Raw genomic sequence first — 25,523 nt, 5'->3', positions numbered from 1 at the left:
AATATTAGGAACTTCTTTGAAGTAGAATGGATTTAGGAAAGAAGGATATCACTGGCCCTTGATGAGGAAAAGAAAAGGCTTCTTGTTACAAATTCCAAACTTATTTTTATGCATGCACAAAGGAAATTAGTTTATCCTTTAACACATGGACATAGTTTTAAAGCAGCCTGTCATGGTGTCTCACTATGTAACCCAGGGGTCGGGAACCTTTTTGGCTGAGAGCCATAAACACCACAAATTTTTCAAATGTAATTCCGTGAGAGCCATACAATATGTTTGGCCTTGGATGTGGTGGGGCAAGGCAGGGTGGGTCCCAAGGATGCCGGATGCGATGCGGAGGAGGGCGTGGCCTGCGCTTGGCGGATAGAAGACGTGTTCTAAGGCTTAGAACACGTCTTCTATCCGCCGAGCGCAGGGACAAGGTAGGGTGGGTCCCAAGGATGCCGGATGCGGAGGAGGGCATGGCCTGCGCTCAGCGGATAGAAGACGTGTTCTAAGGCTTAGAACACGTCTTCTATACGCTGTGCACAGGCCACGCCCCCGTTATTTTTTTTTTATTAAAGATTTGGCAGCGAGCCAGATGCAGCCATCAAAAGAGCCACATCTGGCTCCCGAGCCATAGGTTCCCTACCCCTGGTCTATGGCATCATGACATTTGCCCAAATCCACAGATTGCCAAGCAACAATGGTACTAATGTTTCAAACTGTAACAAATCTCCAGCTTGCCTTACTGGGGGGGGGGGGGCGGGGATGAATTTCTTTAAAAAAAAGTTTAAAGAAAGTACATGGGAAAAAGTTATTATTTAAGGTGTATTATTAAACTCAATAAATTTCAAGGTGGGGAACTACCCAGTGCCACGACCAGATTGGAGGGGATTATAGGCAGATAGGGAATGTTCTTTTTTCCCCATAAAAACCATCAGCACACCAGAGGCCACCCCTTTAGATTAGAGGAACAGAGCTTCTATTTGAAGCAGTGTAGGTGTTTTTTTACGGTGAGGGCAGTGAGGCTGTGGAATGTCCTTCCTAGTGATGTTGTAACGGCAGATTCTGTTGATGCCTTTAAGAGGGGCCTGGATGAGTCCTTGAACAAGCATAGTATCCAAATCTATTGTGATACTAATATCTACAGTTAGGGGCACATTTACTAATCCACGAACGGACCGAAAGCGTCCGAGCGCGTTTTCTCGTACTGATCGGTACTTTTGCGACTTTTTCGTATGTCCCGCGATTTTTTCGTCGGCGTTACAGCTTTATCGTATATTTTCCGCGACTTTTTTGTCGCTGTCGCGAAAAAATTGGATTGTTTTTTCCGCTGTTTACAATTGCTCAATACGAAAAAATTGCGACGGTGACGAAAAAGTTGCGCAAAATACAATAAAGACGTGACGGCGACGAAAAAATTGTGCAAAATACGAAAAAAACGTGACGGCGCCGAAAAAGTCACAAAATTTTTGTTTACAATCCGATTTTTTCCCATTTGGGATTCGGATTCATGGATTACTAAATGTGCCCCTTAGTATTGATGTTGGTATATATAGTTTATGTATGTGAGTGTATAGATAGGTCAGTATGGGTTTGTCTGTGCTGGGTTTACTTGGAAGGGTTGAACTTGATGGACTTTGGTCTTTTTTCAACCCTATGTAACTATGTAATGAAACTGAAGATATTACAAGATGATTCAATTTTTATATTTCAGTAAAGAATTGTATATAGTTATTGATGGAAACACGTACAAGTATTGATTAGTGAAACAGATCAAAATTCTGAAATTGTTTCTTGAATCCAGTCAAGGAAGGATGTAACACGTGTGTACACATCTGGTGTGTGTGGATCCCCACAATAGCTGCCAGAAAAAGATACAACACCTTCCACACGATCCCCACATACAAGTGGCCCTCCAGAGTCACCCTGCAGGGAGACGAATATAGAAAAATATAGAATAGTATAGAAAAGTATAATAATAACAACAACAATAATAAATAATAAAATATAATAAAAATATTTGAAATGGAAGAGAGACTGGAGACAAGACATAGTAATGCAATAAGGAGTGGGTGTGGGTTCTTTGATACTCACATCGCAGAAGCCTTTGAATGGTGCCCCAGGAGTGGCTGTACATAGCATAGATTCATCAATTCCCCCTAGCCAGGTTTTATTACAGGACATTCGACTAATGACATCTACATCTGCCTCCATTAAAGCAAAGGGTCTAGTCCCGGAATCAGAAGTTAATCCCCACCCAGCCACTGAACAGGCAGTCCCAGGAATTACATCTGTATTGGGAGCGGGCAGCGGAATTGTTCTTACAGCAGGTGAGAAATGGACAGAATCATTTAACTAAAACAGAGAAAACAAACAAAAGTACAACTCAGGATAAGTACAAGAAAAAAAAGCAATGTGAAAGAGTATAAATTTGTTGTTGACTTCAAATCCTCTGAAGTGCAGTGGTACTAGTAACTCTAGGTAAACCCCCTTTGCCCAGGCATGGTAGAACATTTGCCATGTAGTCACTTATTGCTAGTGAGAGAGCTCTGGGGAGAGACTGCAGAGATGTGTTATTAACATTAAATACAGGTATGGAACCTATTATCCAGAATGCTCAGGACCTGGGGTTTTACAGATAAGGGATCTTTCTGTAATTTGGATCTCCATAACTTAAGGCTGCTAAAATTAATTTAAATATTGAATAAGCCCAAAAGGATTGTTTTGCCTCCAGTAAGGATTAATTTTACCTTAGTTGGGGGATCAAGTACAAGGCACTTTTATTATTACCGAGAAAAGGGAAATCATTTTTAAAAAATTAGAATTATTTGCTTATAATGGAGTCTATGGAAGATGGCATTTCCGTAATTCGGAACTTTCTGGATAACGGGTTTCCAGATAAGGGATCCCATACCGGTACACTGATTGCAAAGCATTCTTAAAAATAAAGGGCTTCCCATTAATTGATTTTATATAGCAGTAGTGTAAGGATACTTACTGTGTTCGCCGCTCGGTCCGCCATCAGCATGGGTTGCGGCGCTCAGTGCGTGTCGCGACCTAAACGTCGCGTCGCATTGTGCGCATCCTCGCGCCTACGTCTCGATGCGTGCGCGTTTAGTCGCGCGCATACATTGAGACAAGGCGCGCGCATGCAGGGCGACTTATCGCGAGCGCACGCGAGCGAAATGTCGCGCGCACGTTCAGCGTCTACGCGCCGTGCGTCTTGACGCGCGTCCGGTGCGTGCGTGCATATTGACGCCTATTCCCCCTGGCCTATTTAAGGCTGATCACTATGCCTATCATTGCCTGGTTATCACGGTCTACTCCTGGATACCTAGCCTGTTCCTGCACCCGAATACTTTGTTTGATCCTGCTCCGTTTGACCTTCCGACTTCTCTCCACTCCTGACCTTGGCCTGTTCCTCGCTTATGAACCTCTGCTGCCTGACTCGACCCGGATCTGCCTGACCAAGCCTTCGTCTCCTCCTTGTACTACGTTTTGGCCTCACCGGCTACCCGTCACTTTCTCAGCTCCCTGTACCATCCTCAGGTGAGCTTGGGGTTGTGTGGGGCGCTCGTGGGTCTCTCTAACTACGCACTTGATCCTGCCCGGTAAGCCTGACAAGTAGTCTCCAACCTCCATTTACTCTTATGACACCATTAAAAGGAAAATCTGGCTCCAAAGGAACAATACAATCTAGAGAAATAGGAGATATGTTACATATATAGTGGTCCTGTTCTACCATCCAATCCTTCTGGACTTCAGCATTTTCTCTGATATCGAATTACATCTTACGAGATTTTGGGGTTGATTCACTAAAGTGCGATAAATTTTATCGCACATTTTTTTGCGTTAAAATAGATGCAAAAATTAGTGCGCGATTCACTACAATATTACCGTGTGCGTTAAGTCGCGTATCCCATGCGTTATTTTTCGTGCAACCGCATGCGCTAATTTTAACGCATGCGTTAAATAGTGCGCATGATTCACAATCACTTAGGCGCGCTAAATATCGCATTAGGCTATGCGAAAAATAACACCTACTTGAGGCAGGTGATAATTATAGAAAAGTACAGTAAATGAGCTTTTGGCAATAAAATATGGACTTTGCAGTGTTATTTATTCAAGTATGTGTTGGCCCTAGAGTGACGCAGCCTCCAGTTTGCAGGGAAATGGTCATTTTTAATACAGTAATTTTACGAAAGTATTGGCATGTATGGCTAACATGGCGTGCGTTTATTAGCGCGACTATTTATATGCGGCTACAATTGATGAAATGTTTCGCGGCGAATTTTTCCGCGGCAAATTTTTTCATGCGTTTCACAAAACAATCCGCCAATGGCAAAACGCATGAAAAAATTTGCCGCGGAAAAATTCGGCGCACGTCCACAAATTTGCCGCGAATCCATGCCTGGCAAAACATTTCACCAATTGTAGCCGCATATAAATAGTCGGGGCAACAATTTTTTTGACGAATTTTTCGCTAAAGATAAATGGAACAGATTCGCTCATCACTAGCAGTTACGATTTATAAGCAGCTACTAATTATATGCTACCATTTATATGCTACCATATATATGTGGCAACAATTCATATGCGGCTACTATCTATTTGCGGTGACTATACGTGGGCGTTAATTAGCGCATGTACCGTCAAATACCGAACGAAAATAGTCTTTGCGAGTTAAATAACACATGCAATATCGCGCGTAAATTAGCGCAAGTATGCTTATAGTGAATCGTGCGATAAGTCGCGAAAATTTAGACGCGATAAAAATTTTAACGCGCACTATAAATAGCGCATGTTTTATCGCACTTTAGTGAATCAGCCCTTTTGTTTTATCTCCGGAAGTGGGGTTATTAAACATTTATGACAAAATTCCTAACAAAGCTCTAGAAATAGTAAATTTTCAATTATCAAATATAGTCAGACTTTTAAGTGCTAGAAATTGGAAAAAACTGAAAGTTCCAAACATTTCCCAGCTTTAGAGAGAATGTAGCAGTAATATAGAATATAAAAAATGGCAATTCCAAGAAATATTTTGGAAAGAAGATTCATACAGGAAGCTCCAACATGTTTACATAATTGTAAAAACTAATAAAAAAGTAAGATTAAATAAAAGGAAAATCTGGGATAACTTTAATGGTCCCTAACGCTTTACTTCCTAGCTGTGGCACATGCTGCCTGCTACCTTAGCTAATGGTATAGAACGTCTTATAGCTGTGTCCTTATTCAAACCTGCTGAGAATGAAACTAAGCATTCCTTGACTCTGATTGAATAGTTCTGTAGTATATTTTTAGCTTTTTGGAGACAGCTAATGTGCTGGTTCCAATAAAGATCTCCCTGCAAAAACATCCTGAACAAAAATAAGGGCAAAGAAAACTACCTAGTCTGTTAATTATATGATTACACAATAACACATTGGTAGAGTTCCTCCTGTAGACAACTTTGTGTGACTTCGGATAGCCGAAGCGATGCATAGGCATTTCGGGAAATTAGTCACCCACTGTAGCAGAGATCTATCACGGGCGACTAATCTCTACGTGGGACATTAGCCCAAGAATGTAATTCTGATAAACATTCTGATAAACAATCAACAGTATTTGATTCAGTAAGAAAAGTTTCATTTTGGACAGCCTGGAAGGGTTAGATTTGATTGACTTATCTATTTTATATTTTATTTAATAGGCATACACCAAGTGCACAGCTACAAATACCATTGTATATACTGTAGCTAGAGGTAGCCTATAGTGTAATATTTAAAAATAAATACATTATCATACTGAATGCAATTACCTGTTTACCTGAAAATCTAATAACCCTGACCCATGACATTGCAGGGATGTTTAAAGTTAGTCATACACACCAATAAAATCTTGGATGGTGTGGTGTGTGGGCTCGGAATTATTTTCCCAATAATTTTCATACCATGACCAGGTTAGAAAATTTTGGTCACATATTAAAAAAATCTGCTTGTGTATCTGACAATATCCTTGGGGGACCTACAATGCATTTCCAGGAAGTCACTTTCATACGATTGGTGCCTGCCAACTATTTTATGTTCGGAACATCCTCCGATTTGTTATTTTTAGGGCTTTATCCTACAATTTCAGTCTGAATGTTAGTTTTGGGTCATTGCATACAAATGTATGATCGATATCCAAATGTTCGTTGGAAGAAAACTAAAATCTGAACGTGTATGGCCACCTTTAAGGTAAAAACCCACGGAGCAGTTGAGTCACCCGCGATAGATTGCTTGCAATGGCAACAATAGGAGTCGCCAGTGGGAAGCCCTTTGCATTGCTTCTTTTTCTGAAGTTGCCTGCAGGAGGAAACTTTTCACGGCTTCGGATTACTGAAGCAATGCAGCAATGAAGCAAAGGGCTTTCCACTGGCTACTCCTGTTGTTGCAGGTGGAAAACCTATCGCAGGCAACTCAACCGCTCCGTGGGTTCTTACCCTTAGGGGCAGATTTACTAATCCACGAACAGTCCGAAGGTGTCCAAATGCGTTTTTTCGCAATGATTGGTATTTTGCGACTTTTTCGTCGCCGTTGTGACTTTTTCGTCGCCGTTGTGACTTTTTCGTCTATTTTCCGCAACTTTTTCGCCACCGTCGCGAAAAAATCGGATTGGTTTTTCCGCTGTTTACTACCTCTCAATACGAAAAAATCGAGATAGCAACGAAATAGTCACGCAAAATACGATAAAGTCCCGACGGCGCTGAAAAAGTTGCAACAAATACAAAAAATCCAGAGGGCGACCAAAAAGTCGCAAAATTTTCATTTCCAATGTGATTTTTTCCCTGTCGGGATTCGGATTCGTGGATTAGTAAATCTGCCCCTTAGTCTCTTTACATCATGTTAACTATTCTTTAAATTAGTGCATTTTCTCTCCCACATACAAACCTACAAATCAGTGCTCGGTAGAAAATGTAACCTAGCTAGGGGAAAGCAAACCAAAGATATCATTATTTTTAGCTTTCCCTTGTTATTTGGGAAGATCACTAAACAGATATCACATCCCTCCAAAGCTCTATTATTATTATCCCCTATCAGGTACTACATGGTGTAACCTGTATATGGTGCCTTAAAAAAAACTTCTTGATGTTTTTCCTTGCTTACCTTAAGCAAAAGTAAATCACTTTGGAAGGTTTGGGGGTTGAATTGTGGATGCTGTACGAATTTAAGTGTTCTGAACACCTGGACTGGTCTGTCTGACCAATACAGCCAATGCGCGCCAAGAACTACTCGTGTTAAATCCATTGACCTGCCACAGAGACAAAAAACTATTACTGAAGCAATGTATGGAATTATAGTTTTTAAGTTTAAAAAAAGGAATGTTCTGTACAACTTTTCTTTCTAAAGAAAACTAACTAATGAGCTAATTACTTTATAGCATTTACTTGTAGCTATATTGCTAGATTTATTCTTTGTTTATGGGCAGTCATGTGATACTGTTGATGTACGTGTTTTGGCGTAGGGGCTTCCCCCAGTGGGAAGGGGTTGGAAACTAGGGATGCACTGAATCCAGTTTTTTGGGTTCAGCTGAACCCCCAAATCCATGGTAAGGGATTCAGCCAAATACTGAAGAGTGAAATGTTGCCGTGTGCATAGCGCGCAGTGAAAAATTTTCCACTTCCATGCTCATGCGGTGACATTTAACCCTTCCAAATCCGAATTAGCATATGCTAATTAGAATTCAGAAATAAATTCCAAATAAACCAAATCCTGGATTTGGTGCATCCCTTTTCTAAACCCAAAAACATGTATGTATACATGCATGGTGATTCTCTGAGCACTGCAGATGATATAATTTGTCTATTTTTATCAGTTTCTGAGATATTAGCAGTTTTAGACTGCCAGATACCAAACATGGCTCAACAGAGTCAGAGAGTTAGCAACCTCCTAGGAGTACCCAGGAGGTGCACCCAAGTACATAGACAGTGAGGTACACATATACCCACACCTTCAAAGAGAGTCTGGTATTAGCAGTCTAAACATGCTAATATTTTAGGGACCAATAAAAATAAAAAAAATGATGCTAATTGCTAATTTGCTCAGAGGACCACTGTACACTACAGCAATTCATTTTTGGGTTTAGATCTCTAGGAAGAATAGCTAGCTGAAAATGAACAAATCGTGTAACAGTATATTAGAGGTGGAACAGCAATACCACCAGGTAGTATGCAATCCTATTAATGAGTATAGCCTATAGACATATATATTGAGACAATCAGTCTCAGTGTCCAAAGTTTAAGCTGATTGGATCTAAGTAGGATTAGTTAGAACCAAAATAATTGATTTTTGCTCAGTTTTACTGATGTAATGGTCCAAGTCGATTGATCTCCTCATCTGGACCCTGGGCAAAGCAATCCAATAACACAGGTTGACCAGTGCAGGGCTGTCTGCCAAGGATCACCTCAGCAACCCATTCTCTGGTAAATAGGCTGATTACTTGCTGATTTGGAACCATTTTCTACCAGTGTATGAGTAACTAAGCTTACTTTGTTGATTGGTTCCTATATTACAGTGCAGTTTGCTGGGAAAGAGGCCTGGGAAAAGAGGCAGTAGGAAGTGGAACAGATGGGTGGGACTAGTATGGTTTTGGGGAACATTTTTAATAAATCAACTTTTTTAAGCACAATCCTTCTATATTTAAAAGAGTATGCACTGGCACATTCATATTTTATTTACTTGAAATCTAAACATTTTAAGTTGGGAAACATCATAATGTTCTCCACTTCCACAGCAAACTTAAGTTTTTGATACTTCTGCAAGAAATAACTCATTACAGCAAAGTTTACCAAGGGAAAAAAATTATTTTACTGTCGACAGAAGTGCAAAGATGGATGAAAGTCACTTGATGTTCCCAGTATTCTGTGCTGTTTTATATATATCTTCAGGACCATTTTATTGTAGAGTTGGAGGTAAAGTAGGTCCTAGTCTAGGGGATGTTAGTGAGGAGGAAGATTTAAGTGAGAGCAAACTCTTGCTATTTGAGCAAAATATCACATTAGTACAATGCTACATTCCTCTTTACCAGTCTCCTTCCTACCCCTTAATGTGAGCCACGGTATCCCTAACACCTCACTGATCCCTTTATTTCAAAGTATGATTCAACACTGTTCAGACCTGGATTTTAAGTGAAATACTAGCACTGCATTCAGGTAGAACATTTAGAACATTTTCTCTCACCAGCCTTCCTGGCAGTGTGCTGCTGTAAGGACCCACTTGGGATGGATAAGTGTTCCTCCGCAGAAATGAGATTTATCCTGTCTCTGCAGTGACACCATGTAGGGCCTGGAATGGGGCTTAGCTTCATGCCCCCCTACAATGCGATATGTCTCTGCAGAAATAAATAAAAGAAAAGCCACAGTAATTTAAACTAAAATAAAAGTAACAGATACAAGTATATCACCAGCATTATATATGTATGGGATAGGAACTAGTTATCAAAAAGTTCCGAATTACGGGAAGGTCATCTCCAATAGATTCCATTATAAGCAAATAATTCTAATTTTTAAAAATGATATATTTTTCTCTGTAATAATAAAACAGTACCTTGTACTTGATCCCAACTAAGATATAATTAATCCTTATTGGAGGCAAAACAATCATATTGGGTTTATTTAATGTTTAAATTATTTTTTTAGTAGGCTTATAGTATGGAGATACAAATTATGGAAAGATCCCCAGGTCCCAAGCACTTTAGATAACAGGGCCGATACTTGTACCAATATATAAGTTGTAATATTTATACATCAATATTACAAGTAAACTCTAAAGAGAACTATGTTACATCTACTGTTCTCTGTCTGTATAATAAGAATCTACTACTCAATTTACTACTAAATTTTGCTATCAATTTCTACATACTGCTACTTCTCTCTTGAAGGTATTCCATCCAATCCATTTCAGTACTCTTTAATATAACTTCATGCTTATAAGAATCTGACCTTCAGTTGTGATTTATTCTTATTTCATTCTGTTCATTGTCAATTTTTCAAGTTTTACATATATATAGAAAGAGTGCCACACACACAGGGACTTGATACAAAAGAAAAAGTGTTTTTATTGAAAAAATTTTTCAATACTTTAGTATCAAGTCCCTGTGTGTATGGCACTCTTTCTATTATATTTTTTTTTTTTACCTGCACAAAGGGCATTTGCACTTGGATAGGGTGTGCTCCTCTCTGTATACTATATATATATACAGTATATGGCTTTATATTGTGCTGTAATAAACAGCAAAGTTAAGAAACTTTAGTACTGTAATAATTCGCTGTATGAGTGTGTGTGATCTCTTGCTGTAATTACAGGCTAATATCATTAGATGCTAAGCTGAAATTCCCAGGTTATGCAGTTTATTTAAAAAAATGTTTTTAATCAGTCTTTATCTGACAATTCTTTATGCAGAATGTGCTTTCTGCTATGTAGTATAGCTCTAAGGGGTAGGACATTCTCTGTTGCATAGACTTTGAATAATGATAAATTGTCTGAAGCAACTGCCAATTATGACGCCTCTGCACCAGTGCAGATCTCACCTACCTGTTTGAATTAGCCTCAGCATTATGTGCCCTAGTTAATCCTATCTTAGCCTAGCTGGAGGAGTGAACACTATATTATATCCATGTTTTCTCTTTTATATCTTTGACCTGCTATATAGCTAGTTTATTGTTCTGATTCTATGTGAAAAAAAGGATTAGTGACCGTAAAGGTGGCCATACACGGGCCGACTATAGCTGCCGATATCGGTCCCTTGGACCGATTCGGCAGCTAATCGGCCCGTGTATGGGGAGAGCAGATCGGCCTGGCCGACCGATATCTGGCCTGAAATCTCGATCGGCCAGGTTAGAAAATCTGGTCGGATCGGGGACCGCATCGGCTCGTTGATGCGGTCCCCGATCCGACTGCCCCATTGCCGCCCACATAATCCGATCGTCTGGCCCCAGGGCCAAACGATCGGATTATTATTTTTTTTACCTAAATGGTCCCCGATATCGCCCACCCGTAGGTGGGGATATCGGGGGAAGATCCGCTCGCTTGGCGACATCGCCAAGCGAGCGGATCTGCTCGTGTATGGCCAGCTTTAGCCGGTCCCAACTGAGATTCAAAATAGAGGGGCTGGCATTTCAAGTACACAGAAGCCTAAAACACCTGCCCATTATATAGTGTCTATGTGGCATCTTACAGCCTTACAGCAGCCCCTCTGGCATTTACCAGAATCCACAGATTGCCAGTCCAGGCCTGAATGCTAATGCAGTGTGCAAAGTGCCATTGTGGACACAAATTGCGATTTTTTCATTAGATAATGTGGTGTAACTGCAGGGAGTGCCTCTTCAAACTTTACCTGTTTCAAAATGAATGCTATGCGCACGAGTATGGTACAAGTTGCGAATAACATTTTGGCAGTTGGAATTGCATCAGTTCTGGTGCTTAGTATTAAATAAGAATTTCTCTGGTTCTGCTGTCTACTGACCTATTGACATAACTAACTGTGGGAAGCCTGGAAATACTGCCACATTTAGGGTAGTGGTATCTCCATCCAGTGTTAACAGACAAACTTGCTCATAATTCAGCAGAAGAGTCAGACAGACACAATAACGCTTGGAAGTGCAAGGAGTATGTTTAGCTTGTGTAGGGACCCATAGGGTTAAATGGTCCCTATGGCTTTAAATCCCTACAGGTTCAGTTCCCTTAGTTGCTGGGCAGAAGGGAATGTATCTAAGTGAGTTCATTAACATATGTGTGCTATTGATTAGAAGGTATAGTGACCACATCCTGCCTGACTTTGGTATAGTGTGGGGAGAGGAGTGGCACCTTCCTGTCTGTTTGCTTCCACCTTAGGGACAAGGTGGATGTGTGCTGAGAGCCCAGGGCATGGGCCCAGGCCCAGTGAAGTCGGGGAACAGGGCCCCGTGAATGAGGCATTAGATAGTGGCAGGTGTAGCTCCCTTTATAGTACACTCTATGGGTGTAAGGTAGTTAGGGTTGAGCTAGAATGAGCAGCACTGAGCTCCTGCATAGGATTTGCAGTTTTTCTGGAGATATCTCTCCCAGGCCATATTGCCTGTAGTGTAGGGATCCAAGTGAATAGGGAATCAGGATAGAGAATTCCCTGAGGGACCCACTGCAGGGTGTGTCGCAGAGGTGAAGGGAGATTCCTGCCAGTCTGCCCGCAGGAGAGTGTTAGTCTGAATATACACTCGGTATGTGTTGCATGTACCACTGGCCTCTGAAGCTGTATTGTGAGTAAACCCTGTGGATGTTCAATAAATACTTATTACTTTGTTATTTGCAAGAACCTCTGGCGCCCTCTGTTTTCAATTTTCTGCATAGCAGCAAGAGAGGTGTAGTTGCTCAACACCCTCGCCTTCCTCTTCCTCTTAGCAAAGGCCCATTCTGGGTAAGAGAGTACAGTGTAACCCATGTTCTACTGGTACTAGTCTGGGAAGGCAGCTATTGAGCTGAAATAGAGGTTACACTTGCAATACCTTTTAATGAATATTGTCAATAAGCACAACATTTATATCCTACTAGCGCAACTGCACTTGTAGCTGCTTTCCTAAATCTCCCTTAATACTATAAGCATATTAGTTCAGGTTTATGGCTTTTCATTATATAGCATATCATGGTCTCAGGTCTGAAAAGTTTACACTTCATTCCTCTGTATGGTCTGGCTGAGGCTACCATCCTTTTCTAATATGACCTATGAAATGGGTCAGGAGAGATCAAAGTCAGGCAGCCTAAACCTGTTTATTTAGGTTTAGGAGTCCATAGGAGGTTATAAGGTTGTCAAATTTAAGGTACAAAACTGAAACTGAATGGCACATCATAGTTAAAAATATTTGCTTAACATGACAAAAACACCTATGCAATTGTTTTTGGATATATATTTCTCAGCCCTTATCTCATACCCCCTTTAATGCAACCCCCTAAGAGACTACTCCAGTACTGCAGCAATTCATTAGATACCCTCTTTACATGAAGAGACACTTTTTTACAAAGCAACCTGGAAATCTTGTTTTGGCCTTTTTAAAAATGTAGCTATCTATTCAAAATCACTTTGCCTCGTATACTTGATGAGGAATAGTGCTGTCTCCCACAAAAGCATTTATCCATTGCCCAACATGTGGCTCCTCAGATGATTATTCTTTCATATAAGCTGAGGAGCCACATGTTGGGTGTTAGGGTTTTACCAATTATTAGGACTGCTGCCATCTTGTACTGCTATATGTGTTATCTCCAGCTCTCCTCATCTACAACTACTGCTCTGCTAGAGCCCAATATGTGTGTGATATGTGTGTGGCCAGTTGTCTCTAAAGAGCACATTTTGTGCAGTAATAAAGCATAAAAATGATAATACCTGAGGATGGTAGACTGAACAGTGCTGCAGTCAGAAGAACCAGATGCATCATCATCTTGTAAGTGCTCCACTAAGTGCCTCTCTTCTGTATAATCAATATAGAACGCTAGACTCTCAACTCACAACAGTGTTATAAGGACTTGTGACTTTAAGTTCCTCATGTTGCAAACCCTTATCTATTGCCCCATGGGGAATGGGTAAATATGAGGAAATGGGATTAAAGAGCTTCCTCTTAAAAATAGTAAATGCAAGCCTAATATGGACGTGACTTTACATTGTAATAAGGAAACTAACACTGTATTTCAGCACTTTAACCAAAGGAACCTAGAAAGCTCATAATGACCCAGATGCCTGTGAAAATGAAGCACCACTATTTATTTCGTTCAAAGTTTCTTATATGTTATGCTATATTTTGCTGGCTACACTTACCTTACACCAGGGATCCCCAACCTTTCTTACTCGTGAGCCACAGTCAAATGTAAAAAGACTTGGAGAGCAACACAAGTATCATAAAAGTTCATAGAGGTGCCAAATAAGGGCTAAGATTGGCTATTAGGCAGCCTCTATGCACACTATCAGCTTACAGGGGGCTTTATTTGGTAGTAAACCTTGTCATGATTAGTTACTTGCAAGGAAGTTAATTAAAATGGCAGCTGCTATCTTAAACAAACGGAGAAAGCTTCTAGGGCTGTTTACCCAGGTATGGTAATGCTTTCAGCAAAATAAATATAGTGTGGCACGAATGTGGTGAATCTATTGGCAGTAAAATGCCAAAATGACTTTCCTTCACCTTTAAAGGACATGTAAACCCCGCCACAAAAAATGTATTTAATGAACAGCCTCTTTGAAACATTTAAATACACTTGGGAATACATCTCTTCCTCTGACCCACTCTGCCCCTTCCCTCAGGAATTGACTCTGGCTGTTGGCTTCTGAGCACACTCAGTTCTACTCAACTCAAGTCACTAAACACACCCTCCAGTCTAATAACCCATGAAGAGATGGCATCACTGGTTTCCATAAAACTCTGCTCCAGCTGTGCAGTCTGCTGAAAAACGTATTTATGTGTGAGCAGGAAAATGGCTTCAGGGTGAAAGCTGCCATTTGTTTTCAAAAAAATGTTATGGTGCTGGGGAACAAAGAGAACATGCAGTATAAATGATGCAGTTTGGGTGCCCAACCTTTAAACAGGGTAGGAAATGTAGAGTTTACATGTACTTTAAAGGAAAAAGAAAGTCAAAGTCACTTGGGGGTGCCAAAATGTTAGGCACCCCCAAGTGACTTTGACCACCTACCTTTTACCCCGGGCTGGTGCCCCTGTGAGGAGAGAACAGCACCAGCCCGGGGTAGCTGCCGGCGCTTCCTTCTTCCTGATTCGCTGCGCGCGCATGCGCAGTAGAGTGAAAAGCCAAACTTTAACATTAAAGTCGGCTTTTCACTCTACTGCGCATGCGCCCACCGCTGGCATTCCAGCAACGGAAGCCGGAAGAAGGAAGCAATCCGCTCCAGGTGCCCCGGGCTGGTGCTGTTTTCTCCTAACAGGGGCACCAGCCCGGGGTACGAGGTAAGCGGTTAAAGTCACTTGGGGGTGCCTAACATTTTGGCACCCCCAAGTGATTTTGCCTTTCGTTTCCCTTTAAGGGTATGTCTTAATACGACATAATAAACTTATTTTAGATATAGGTGAAGGATGATATCCCTGCACTGAGCACCAATTATTTGTTGTTTTTTTTTTGGTGTGCTAATGCCAATAAAGTGGGTATGGTCTTAAAAGCTCTTGTGATAAGATGGGTATGATTTGAAGTGGGTGTGGTTTAAAAAAGGGAGTACTCAAAACTGCCTTCCATTATTGGCCCTCCAACTCGTTGGTCAGGAAAATTCTGGCCCTTGGTACCACAGAAATTGAGCAGCACTGCACTAGGTAATTCTTTTTAATCAAAAGATTTAACGCGGGCAACATTACCCTAAAGGGGAAGTACACCCCCCTCGTTTGACATGAGGGCTTGTGTTGAACATACTTTTTGCCTATTGTTTAAATCCTGAAACATCTATGTTTTTTAATTTTTGTTGAACTAAGCAGTGCAAACAGGGAAACTCAGGCTACTGTAATGCTGGCTATACTGTACTGGTGTACTGGTGTCATAAACATGTCAAAACAACAAATAAGTGGATAACTATCTTAAATGCTTGTGTGTGCGCGGTTTTTTTTTCTTCTTTTTTTGTCTTGATGATGTGAGCAGAGCCAGATTGTGACAATTTTTGGCAGTACAGGTATGGGACCTGTTATCCACAATGCTCGGGACCTGGGGTTTTCCGAATAAGTGATCTTTCCGTAATTTGGATCTCCATAACTTAAGTCTGCTAAAAATCATTTAAATATTAAATAAACCCAATAGGCTTGTTTTACCTCCAATAAGGATTCATAATATCTTAGTTGGGATCAAGTACAAGGAACTATTTTATTACAGAGAAAAAGGAAATCATTTTTAAAAATTTGAATTATTTGCTTATAATGGAGTCTAAGGGAGATGGCCTTTCTGTAATTCAGAACTTTCTGGATAACGGGTTTCCGGATAAGGGATCCCCATACCTGTACCACATATTTTTCTGTTATGGAATACAAATGTGTGAACCCTATGTTTTCTACTCATACTTTGTTCCTGTTGCTTTTTAACATTAGATGAGAATTAGAAAAGTGTACAAAAAAAGTAAAAAGAATATAGAAGAACACCATTTGTTAAAACTAGTCCAGCTCTGCCCCACATCCAAAGAGAAAACTGTGCAGGTTTTATACATTTCTATTAAAGATGCTATACAGACGGTGCCCTAGGATAGAAAAGTAAATAGCAAAAGTTCTTATTAAAACACTCTACGTAATTGTAGATAATTTTATATTCGGTTTTTTAGATCCCCTTTAAAATTAAACGTGCATTATCCTGTGCGAACAGAAGGTGGCGCTAGTGCTGGCGCTGCCGCAGCCGCTGTTCTTTAGATGTACAGCAGAGACCGCTCTGTGCAAGTAAATATTGAGCAAATGGTTCGATTGTAACGGTGCCTCCCTCCTGTCACACTCCCTGGAAGGCTCAAACACACACACATATATATATATATACACACACACACACACACACATATATACACACACTAACACACACACAGGGCCGGACCGGGCTCTGCCGCATGCACATCATCCCGAGCTGTTGCAGGAACCTGCGCCATGGAGTGAGTACGATACCATCCGATATGCTCTGTACATCCTCAAATCACTGCCCTTCTTTGCACTGTGGTATTTTCCCTGCATCTCTTACCCGTCGATACTCCCTGTATCACCTACTCCCTTCCTCTACCTATTGCTTTTTTTCTGTTGCACCCCTTCTCCCCTGACTTGCCCGTCCCGATTTTACCCTAATACCCCTCCCTTTTCCATATACCCCATCCTGTGAGTGAACTTATGCTGCGCGCAGTGTAACAGGCAAGCCAAACACTGGATCGTGTCTCCTTGCCCCTTGACTCATTATCATTTTGCAATGTTCCCTTACTGTGTACCCACAAATTTCTTCCCCACCCTAATATTTTCTGTTTGCATTTTTCTGCCTTAAGTCTGCACTCTCATATCTCAGTATGAGCTTGCACCACCCCCATCTCCCCCACTGTTTCCCTGCATTTTTCTGCTGGGCAGTGTATCCTCAAATTCCTGGTCTTCCTGCAGTCTTATCTACTCCCAGTCCCTTCATCCCTGCTGCTGCCCAGTCACTCCCCCTCTATCTCTCCCCATTTGCTGCCCCTGCTCCTATCTGCTTTTTCTGTATCGATCTCCTAGTTGTCTCCATTTGCTGCTCCTGCAGTCCTCTACTTCTCCATCAATTTCCTTGTCACCTTATTGAAGGTTTTGTAGCCCTAACATCATGGATGTCCAACCTGTGGCCCTCTAATGCTACTGCTCTACAACTCCCAAATTTGCCTAAGAGGAAGGCCGCAAGGGGAAGTTGCAGTTAAACAATGGATAGAGGACCACAGGTTAGGAATCCCAGCCTTTATAGATCATCAGGCTGCCCCCACCTGTGTCCTTGCTATAGGATGTTTGTCATTGAAAGAAAATGTCCTTTGCTTCTAGGTGTTTTATGCTGTGTGTGCATCTTATGTGATGGTGGTGTGCTTCACATTTCTCTACCCTTTTTTCCAAGATGGTTATTTTCCACTTGTTGGCACTGATAGAGTAGTTTGTCGATAGCTAAATCTCTGATGCCCATTAGTACTGGGCATGACCAGGTTTGTGTATAAGTACAGGAATGTGTGTGGGAGCCCCTGTGTAATTTGAAAGCACCACCTGCTCTGATCTGTGGGGATTTGGCTGCGGATCTGAGGTCTGGTTACCAGGTGTTAGGGACAGTGGAGGAGGAAGCAACAACAGGGCAAGGAGAGGTGGAGGACAAGAGCCTAGTGAAAACTAGCAATAGGAGAGATGTTGGGCTGCAGTTGGGAGAGGTAGAACAGGCAGTTAGATCACAGTATCAGTCTAGAACAGCAAACAATCTCTGGGGGTGGGGGGGGGGTCGTAAACAGTGTGCAGAGAGATGAAAGAACTCTTTTTAGAATCACATGATAAAGTGATAATGAGGGGTATCAGCAGTGGGATAGACAATGTTTGTTTAGTATTACAAACTGGTGTGTGTTTTTCTGTAGAACTGATAGTATTTTGCTTTGCAAGCTTCCATTGGGTGGACTTCTAAAATGCTTTAGCAGGTTGTGTATACTTGTAACAGTTGTTTAGCTAGAGGACCCAGAGACAACTACTGGGGGGCCCAGGAGGCATAGTATACCCAGTGGGGCAGTGACTAATAATCAGTTCAGTATATGTAAATGAAATAAATTTGCTGTGGGGCCCAGTAACTTATAGTTAGGCCACTGGTATAGCCATTTGCACTTGAACTGGAAACATTTAAGAAGGTATCAGAAATGACCCACAATCCCACTGTGCGCTAGATCTGACTTCTTAGAAAAGACTTAAGGTGGCCATACACGTGGCGATCTGACGATGTTTCGTACGACCATCGGTCGCACGAAACATCGTAAGATCCGCCACACACCATTCAGGGCTGAATCGGCAGGTAAGGAGGTAGAAACAATAGGATTTCTACCTCCTTCTGCCGATTCAGCTCTGAAGGGAGAATTTTGGTCAGGCGCCTTCTATGGCGCCCGATCAAAATTTTCAAACTTGTCCGATCGGCGAGTCGTCCGATATCGGCAGCTTCCTGCGATATCGGTTGACTCGCCGACATGCCATACACGCACCGATTATCGTACGAAACGAGGTTTCGTACGATAATATCGGTGCGTGTATGGCCACCTTTAGGTTTGGGTTTTTTAGCTGCATTTCTGCTCCAAACAGACATCCTGCTTGAGACTTCCAGGGGAAATGGACGTGTCTGTTATTTGTTGCACATGTAAAGGACTGGCATAGCATGAAGTTACTTCCACAGCTGTGTCCCGCTGCCCCATTGAATACTTTTGTTAGTTTTTCTCTCCAACAAAGGGTATATAATAACACAGAAAGGAATCCTATACAGTACCAGACAAAAAGATATGCATAATAAATACAGGTATCCTATTGTTAGCGAGAATTAGCTTCTTTAAAAATAAAGAATTATTTAAATAGAACACTGTGGGAAATGGCATTTCAGTATGTTGGAGCTTTCTGGATTACAGGTTTCCAAATAATCATTTCACTTGTTTCACCTGCTAGGAATTAGCAGGACTTCAGTTTAGCAATGCACTGGAGATCAAAGACAATTTGCTCTGCCTCAGTTATCCCATGGCAGGTACATACTTATGCATTTTCCAAACATACAATCAAGGTATATGCCAAAAATGGATTTATTTCCCCTTTTCTCCTTTAGCATGTTTAAGAAAATCCAAAGACAACCTCCTTTCCTTCCCATTTCATCTGAAATGCAGCACTAAAATAGTTCATAGGCAAGAAACATTCTTCTAAAATGTGCTGTAGAGCTTATAGTCTGTTGCATTGGTATCTGAAGTGTGGCAACTACAGGGACTGATGATTGCTTGCAACTATTGCTTCTGATGTACAATTGTTTTTCTGCATATATCTATATACACATATACACACACACACACATATAGAAGCAGAGAGCCGCACACACAGGGACTTTGCAAAAAATAAGAAGTTTATTTGAAAAAAAGATCCAACGTTTCGAGCACTAATGGCTTCCCTGAGGAAGAACACCGTTAGTGCTCGAAACGTTGGATCTTTTTTTCAAATAAACTTTTTGTGTGCGGCTCTCTGCTTCTATATTATTACTATTTTTGCCATAATAGAAACGGGCACGCTTCTAGAACAAAGAATGCGTTAGTGCCAGGTGTATGTAGAAAAATGTTGGCATAGATATGACACAGCGCTCACAAGACTTAGCAAAAGTTCAAAAAAATTTGATGTCCCAAATCCTGGACATCAGTCCTTTTTGCAATAATAAAGGATTTTTTTAAAACTTTTTTTAAGTCCTGTGAGTGCTGTGTCCTATCTATGACTATATATATATATATATATATATATATATATATACAGTAGCAGTGTAATCTATACAGGTATGCAATATGTAGTAAAGGGCATAGGGACTCATGCAGTACACAAAGGGATCTATACTGTAGGGGAGAACTATATAGAACATAGAAAGTAGTAACAATGCATGCAGCTCAAGCTCTTTAAAGCATTTAAAGCATTGTAGCAGAGGCAGCCTATTGTCTTGTTGGGTGGGAGCCAAAGAAGTAGGGTTATCCTTCAGTAATTTGACCCTCACACATCAATGGAATTCCGTAGGAAATCCCTGGAGGTGGGGGGTCTCTGAGCAGGAAGAACCCCACATTAACAGGTCACATCTGGGAGCCAGATGTTAGAATTATCAGAAGTTACCCCAGCACCACTGCCAAATTAATTTACTGCATGCACCCACTATTTTTCCCTTGCAGTGTGTAGAAGTACTTGAATAACAGTGCAGATTCATTACCAAAATATATGTACATGCTCTCTGCATTTCTGTAGTAAGGGATCACTTTATTGCTCTTATCATAGGAAATAAAATCAAAATAATTTATTATTACAATTATTGTTTATAATGTTTATTATGCAAATTAAATTAAGATTTGGTAATGAATCGAACCTTTTGGGTAATTAGTAATTGGTGAAACCTTATTCCAACCTTATAATAACATTGGCATCAATAACACTGGCACCCAGTAAAATACTGGGTGGCAATGCTCTCCTTGTCATTAGCTAAGAGTAAATCTTAAAATAGTTGAGTTAATAAACATTGTAATGTTTGCAGAATTAGGTACATAAAGTTCACACATTAACTACTTGCTCCTATGTTTACTTGCCTAAAAAAATAGGCTAATTTGCCTGTTCTATATTCTGCCATTGACAAGGCATAAGGTGCAGAGCCCCTTGTTGCATTATGTCCGTGCCTACAAATTTTGTGCCTAATACATATATAGTGCAGTTAAGGGGTGCGTAAATGTATGCTTATGTCCTTGTCAAATGCCAAATTTTGCACTGGTTTGTGGCAACCACTGTTTTTTTAAAAAAAAAAAAGGTAGTAGAGGGACAGGGAGAAAGACTGCAATACAGCAGACCCCCCCCCCCCCCCCCCCCGGGCCTGTTTCCCCCCTCGGTCAGGCCCTCTGCAACAGCGGGGTCTGCTGTATAGTTAGTTTGCCCACTGGAAAGAAAACAAGACAAATTGCACACCATTACCTGTATTTAGGAAGATGAAAGAAAATCTCTAAATATTATTAGCATAACCCACTAAAATCAGATGAAATCAGTCAAATTGGCAATTGCCTGTAGCAACTGAGCATCAGAGCTATTTGCCCTGGTTTGTTGTACAACATTACATAACATGTGCTATACAAATAAACACTTCTAATTATAATGTAGTGAGATATCTAAGCAGGTAATGTTTGGCAGATGACATATGGACAGGGCTGAATATTGGTTGGAGTTACTCAATAAAATGTCACCTTGGGAAGCAGAAGATTATTGATATTTTGTTTCTACAATTCCCAGTGGCATTTAATGGAGTCAGATTAAGTTATTCACATGGGAGATTATGGGGGTGTCTGTTAGATCCATAGATTACTACATGGAACATTACTTCAGAGAGAAGTCACCTGTGTCAACCTACTCACAGTGACTCCAGACTTGTCCTTGAGGCTTCCATAAGCCCACATTCACATAATTAGATTTAAATTTCAATAATTATTCATATAGGATCATTTGCATGAATAGTTTCTCCTGTGACAGCTGGAATTATCTTTCATGCATGCTTTCATATTACTCAAGCAGGTTGTGGCTCAAACCTTTCTGACTTACAAGCCCAGAAATGGGGTAAATCTAATGCAGTGTTTTTCAACCTTTTTTGGGCAAAGGCACACTTGTTTCATGAAAAAAATCACGAGGCACACCACCATTAGAAAATGTTAAAAAATGTAACTCTGTGCCCAGCAGCAGTGCTCCCCTAGTACATTGGTGCCAAGAGCAGTGCCCCCCTAGTACACTGGTGCCCAGCAGCAGTGCCCCCCTAGTACATTCGTGCCCAGCAGCAGTGCCCCCCTAGTACATTGGTGCCAAGAGCAGTGCCCCCCTAGTACATTGGTGCCCTGCCTACGGCACACCAGGCAACATCTCGCGGCACACTGGTGTGCCGCGGAACAGTGGTTGAAAAACGCTGATCTAATGCACCAAATGAGGTTCAATTATTGGAGCCTAAAACTATACATATTCAAAGGCTTCTAAAGCTCATTCAATTCCCAATCCATGATGTATCTAATGCAAACTGCTTGTTTATTGCTGCCCTGGCTCCGTACAAAACAGAATCTGATTGCCTTTAGCTCTTGCTCATTGGCTGTTGAGCTTCTGGGTGGGTTGATTGATTGATTGTGCCTGAAATGGCACAATGAGTGCTTAAATTACCTAACGGTCACTCATATAGTGTCATCTGTAAGTTAAAGTGCACTCATTTGTCTGGTGATTCTTTTGTAAATTTGGCACTTGGTGTTTGCAAGTGACAATCTGGCTAGCAAGTGCCCCTGTGCATTATAATTTTGTAACACCCCTTGGTGAAAAAGGTTGAGAGCCAGTGTTCTTTTCATATAGCAATGCTGTTCATAATCCAGCTGTCTGCATATTTTTAAGAAATGTTAAGGCCCCAGCCTTCTGGATTTCCTTGGGACCCCATTTGCCTCGCATTGGCCCCATGGATTAGAATTGTAAATTGCACAGTGCCAAGCAGACTTGGAGGTAACAAGTGTTTCTAGGAAAGAACTGTTTCCCTTTTATAAGCATAAAACTGACTCCTTCGTGCAATCCATTCTGCAGTTAGATCATTGAGTGCCCCTCAGAGACCTAAATGTACTCTGTGGTGATCATTTTCGCCATTTTCTGTTAGTTTTTGGCCTTGAAGTTTTATGGACAGTTCAAAACTTTATGTCTTTAGCATTATCCAACAGGCTTCTGCGTTAGTCAATTCACAGGGTTTATTTTTCTAAGTAAATTTTACTATCCCCTTGTGGAGACAGCTGCGTGCTTGCAGGCCCTGTGTACTTGTTCAGTTTGCTTTTAACATGTTGCTTAGTTAGCAAAAAAAACCTGGAGAATTTCAATTTTGAGGCTGTAGCATGACAGGCTGTTTTCAGAAGGTAAGGAAATTCTGATTTTCATATAGACTGTGAATTCTTCCACTGACCTCCCTGCAGGAGAGCAAAAGACCTGCATGTGTTTGTAGGGCCAGCAGTTCCCACGTAGTCTGAGGTTTCTCATAATGACACTAAGATTAACCTGGACATGGATGTTAAACACTATAATGATCCCTGGCGCTATAAGGCTTTATTGAGTGCAGCTGAACTGTGCATTTAACCCTATACAGTTTTGCCTTGCTTGAAATTTCTAGAGCAGTCTATAATAATAAAATTGCCCAGATAAGTACTTATGTTTACTTAATTCTACACACTAAGTACCTTATTGCCTCTTACTCAAGGGACATCTGAAATATGCCTTCCAAGCGGGACTAAGTAGTTTCTCATTCTCATTAAAAATACAGTACTGACCCTCCCCCACTCACTCTACTTCAGGCTATGTAGCCCCATCATTAAAATGGACCCCACCCTAGTATTCAGTTTCATGCCTCATCTCTGAACAGCACTCAGTCTGGGACCCCAGACTATTCTACCCTTCCTCTATGACTCAGCATATCCGGATCACTTATCTACCTCCTGCTTTTATCTCGGAGCCACTGGCAACTACAATTCAACGCAAGCATATAAATCATTCTCCATTATATAACAATCAATGAGTATCTGTTTATGAATCAATCAGTCTGTCTGTTCTTCTAACAGCATCAACAGCACATACATATTTTTGTCTTTTTTAGGAAATAAATTTTTGATTATATCTATTTATTTGGAAATGTCTATGTTTGTATACGTAAATGCGGGCACTAATGTGCTCCCTAATGTAATATATAAGAGTGTGCTAAGTCACCCAGGAGCCATATAAAGACATGGGGCCTTAGAAAGAGTTATTTTATTTAGGCCCTGAAAGCCAGAGTTCTAATATCCTCATATTTTGTACCATAATTGGGCTCACTTCTGGTACAGGAAGAAGGACCTGTCTAACAGAGGTGAATTTGTTCACAGACTGTCCCTCCAGTCTGTGAACATCATGGACCCCCACAGGCACCAACAGTTGTTTCAAAACTGCTTAAATATGCATAAAATCTTCTTTTTTTTTGCTCTGTGTTTGGAAATGAGTCCAACTTTGTCCGTAATGAGGATGAATGCAGCAAATCTCTTATGAATTCTGCACATAGTTTATGTGTGTGCTTGTTTTTTATATCTCCTTGCAAAACATGGTACATTGAATATAGTCAGTATATTATCTTAGTTAGGTAGATATATAATTTTTGTATACCATTTCCAGGTAAAAAAAAAAAAATCTGTAAATGCCTTATTTGTTTTATGTGTCTGCTTTGTACATACTGGTCGCTTTCTCTTTTGCATCTTTCTGGTCCCTTGATACTTCCTCGTCCTGGTTTCCATGGTGACGTTGCCACGGTACCCGCCTCCCTGTGGTTGTCTGCAATTAATCCCACACATCCCATCTCTCCCTTAGGGCCCGTCCAGGAGATGATGGGAGTGTGTTATAGGTACTAGATTTAAAGAGACAGGTGGAGCATATTTTGGAGCATATTTTAGTGATACCAACTAGAAAAAAAGAACATTTAAATGCATGCAGCCAATCAGTAGGATGATGAGAGGCACAGAAAACTTAATATAAAAAAGGTAAAAAGATACAGTTTCATAGACTGATCGCAGACTTCAGAAAGAAAAATATTCAGCACGAACAGGTGCATTACACTGATACTAACATTATAAAACTGCAATTATTATTACAAACTAAATGGCTAACACAGATCTGTGTTGTTCATGAGAACCTGCCTAGCCAAAGGACTTTTGAAAAAAGGTTAATTATGTTTTGTGGCATTAAAGGATACAGTAATCCCAAGTATGGTCATGAGAGAAAACAGGCTGAAGTGCTACTGTATAAGTTGGGGCAAGGGTAGATGTACTGAAGAGAAGAAACCAGACAAATAGATTGTATATACTTTTTAGAAAAAATGTCACAATTCTACAGTTGCTGTCTCCACATGTCAGTACTCTCATGGATATGTCCAACTTATTATATTTTCAGTTACTAATAAATAAAGAATACAAAGTGACATTAGGAAACAATTTCTTATTTTAGCACTACATACATCTCATGAAGAGTCTTAGTTCCAAAGTTACAAACAAAGGACAAAGTGTAATGAGTTAATATAGCACATTTGTGACAGTTGGCAGCTATGGCATTAAAGCCTCATTTCTAAAAGGTACAAGGTCAGGCATGCCCATATGGTATTTTGGGGGCCACATGTCCTTTCTTGTGGACATTGGAATCCTCTGCCCTTGGCTGACTTTCAGATGAATGTAATATTGTACAACTATTTCGCCCAGTAGGTGCAGCCCTTTATAGCACGTTATAGCACCCTCAGTAAGAATTACCTGATTTATTGTGTAATGTAAGTTAGATAAGACTGTACCAGTTACTTTGCCTTTTAGTT

At 40.8% G+C, this 25,523-nt stretch overlaps 2 protein-coding genes across 3 annotated transcripts in view; one reads left to right on the top strand and one right to left on the bottom strand.

Annotated features, from left to right (window-relative positions):
- Positions 1-1,673: 1,673 nt before the first annotated feature.
- Positions 1,674-13,490, bottom strand: LOC100497492 (serine protease 57). The gene is made up of 5 exons (XM_002937384.4): positions 13,354-13,490; positions 9,183-9,333; positions 7,110-7,254; positions 2,080-2,340; positions 1,674-1,911 (listed from the first exon to the last, which is right to left on the bottom strand). Exons 1-5 carry the CDS (start codon positions 13,406-13,408, stop codon positions 1,759-1,761), a joined length of 765 nt encoding a protein of 254 aa, XP_002937430.1. The 5' UTR covers positions 13,409-13,490; the 3' UTR covers positions 1,674-1,758.
- Positions 13,491-16,419: 2,929 nt separating this feature from the next.
- palm (paralemmin) overlaps positions 16,420-25,523 on the top strand; it is a 47,671-nt gene continuing 38,567 nt past the window's right edge. Inside the window, exon 1 of one of the 2 annotated variants that reach the window (XM_018096898.2) lies at positions 16,420-16,575. In XM_018096898.2, coding sequence (XP_017952387.2) covers positions 16,571-16,575 — 5 coding nt within the window. In that variant the 5' untranslated portion in view covers positions 16,420-16,570. The remainder of the gene's footprint in view (positions 16,576-25,523) is intronic. The other variant, XM_002937379.5, reaches the window with a different exon arrangement.

Source organism: Xenopus tropicalis, chromosome 1 (assembly GCF_000004195.4).
Source record: "Xenopus tropicalis strain Nigerian chromosome 1, UCB_Xtro_10.0, whole genome shotgun sequence".
NCBI lineage: Eukaryota > Metazoa > Chordata > Amphibia > Anura > Pipidae > Xenopus > Xenopus tropicalis.
The sequence above is the reverse complement of the archived record's forward strand: the minus strand, read 5'-3'. Positions and strand labels throughout refer to the sequence as shown.

What these genes read in the sequence shown, in the direction of transcription:
- LOC100497492 (XM_002937384.4), bottom strand. Translation starts at nt 13,408, where the DNA reads ATGATGATGCATCTGGTTCTTCTGACTGCAGCACTGTTCAGTCTACCA. An exon ending in GTGATTTACTTTTGCTTAAG is followed by an intron (nt 2,341 to 7,109) that starts GTAAGCAAGGAA and finishes TCTCTGTTTTAG; the next exon opens with TTAAATGATTCTGTCCATTT. An exon ending in CATTCAAAGGCTTCTGCGAT is followed by an intron (nt 1,912 to 2,079) that starts GTGAGTATCAAA and finishes GTCTCCCTGCAG; the next exon opens with GGTGACTCTGGAGGGCCACT.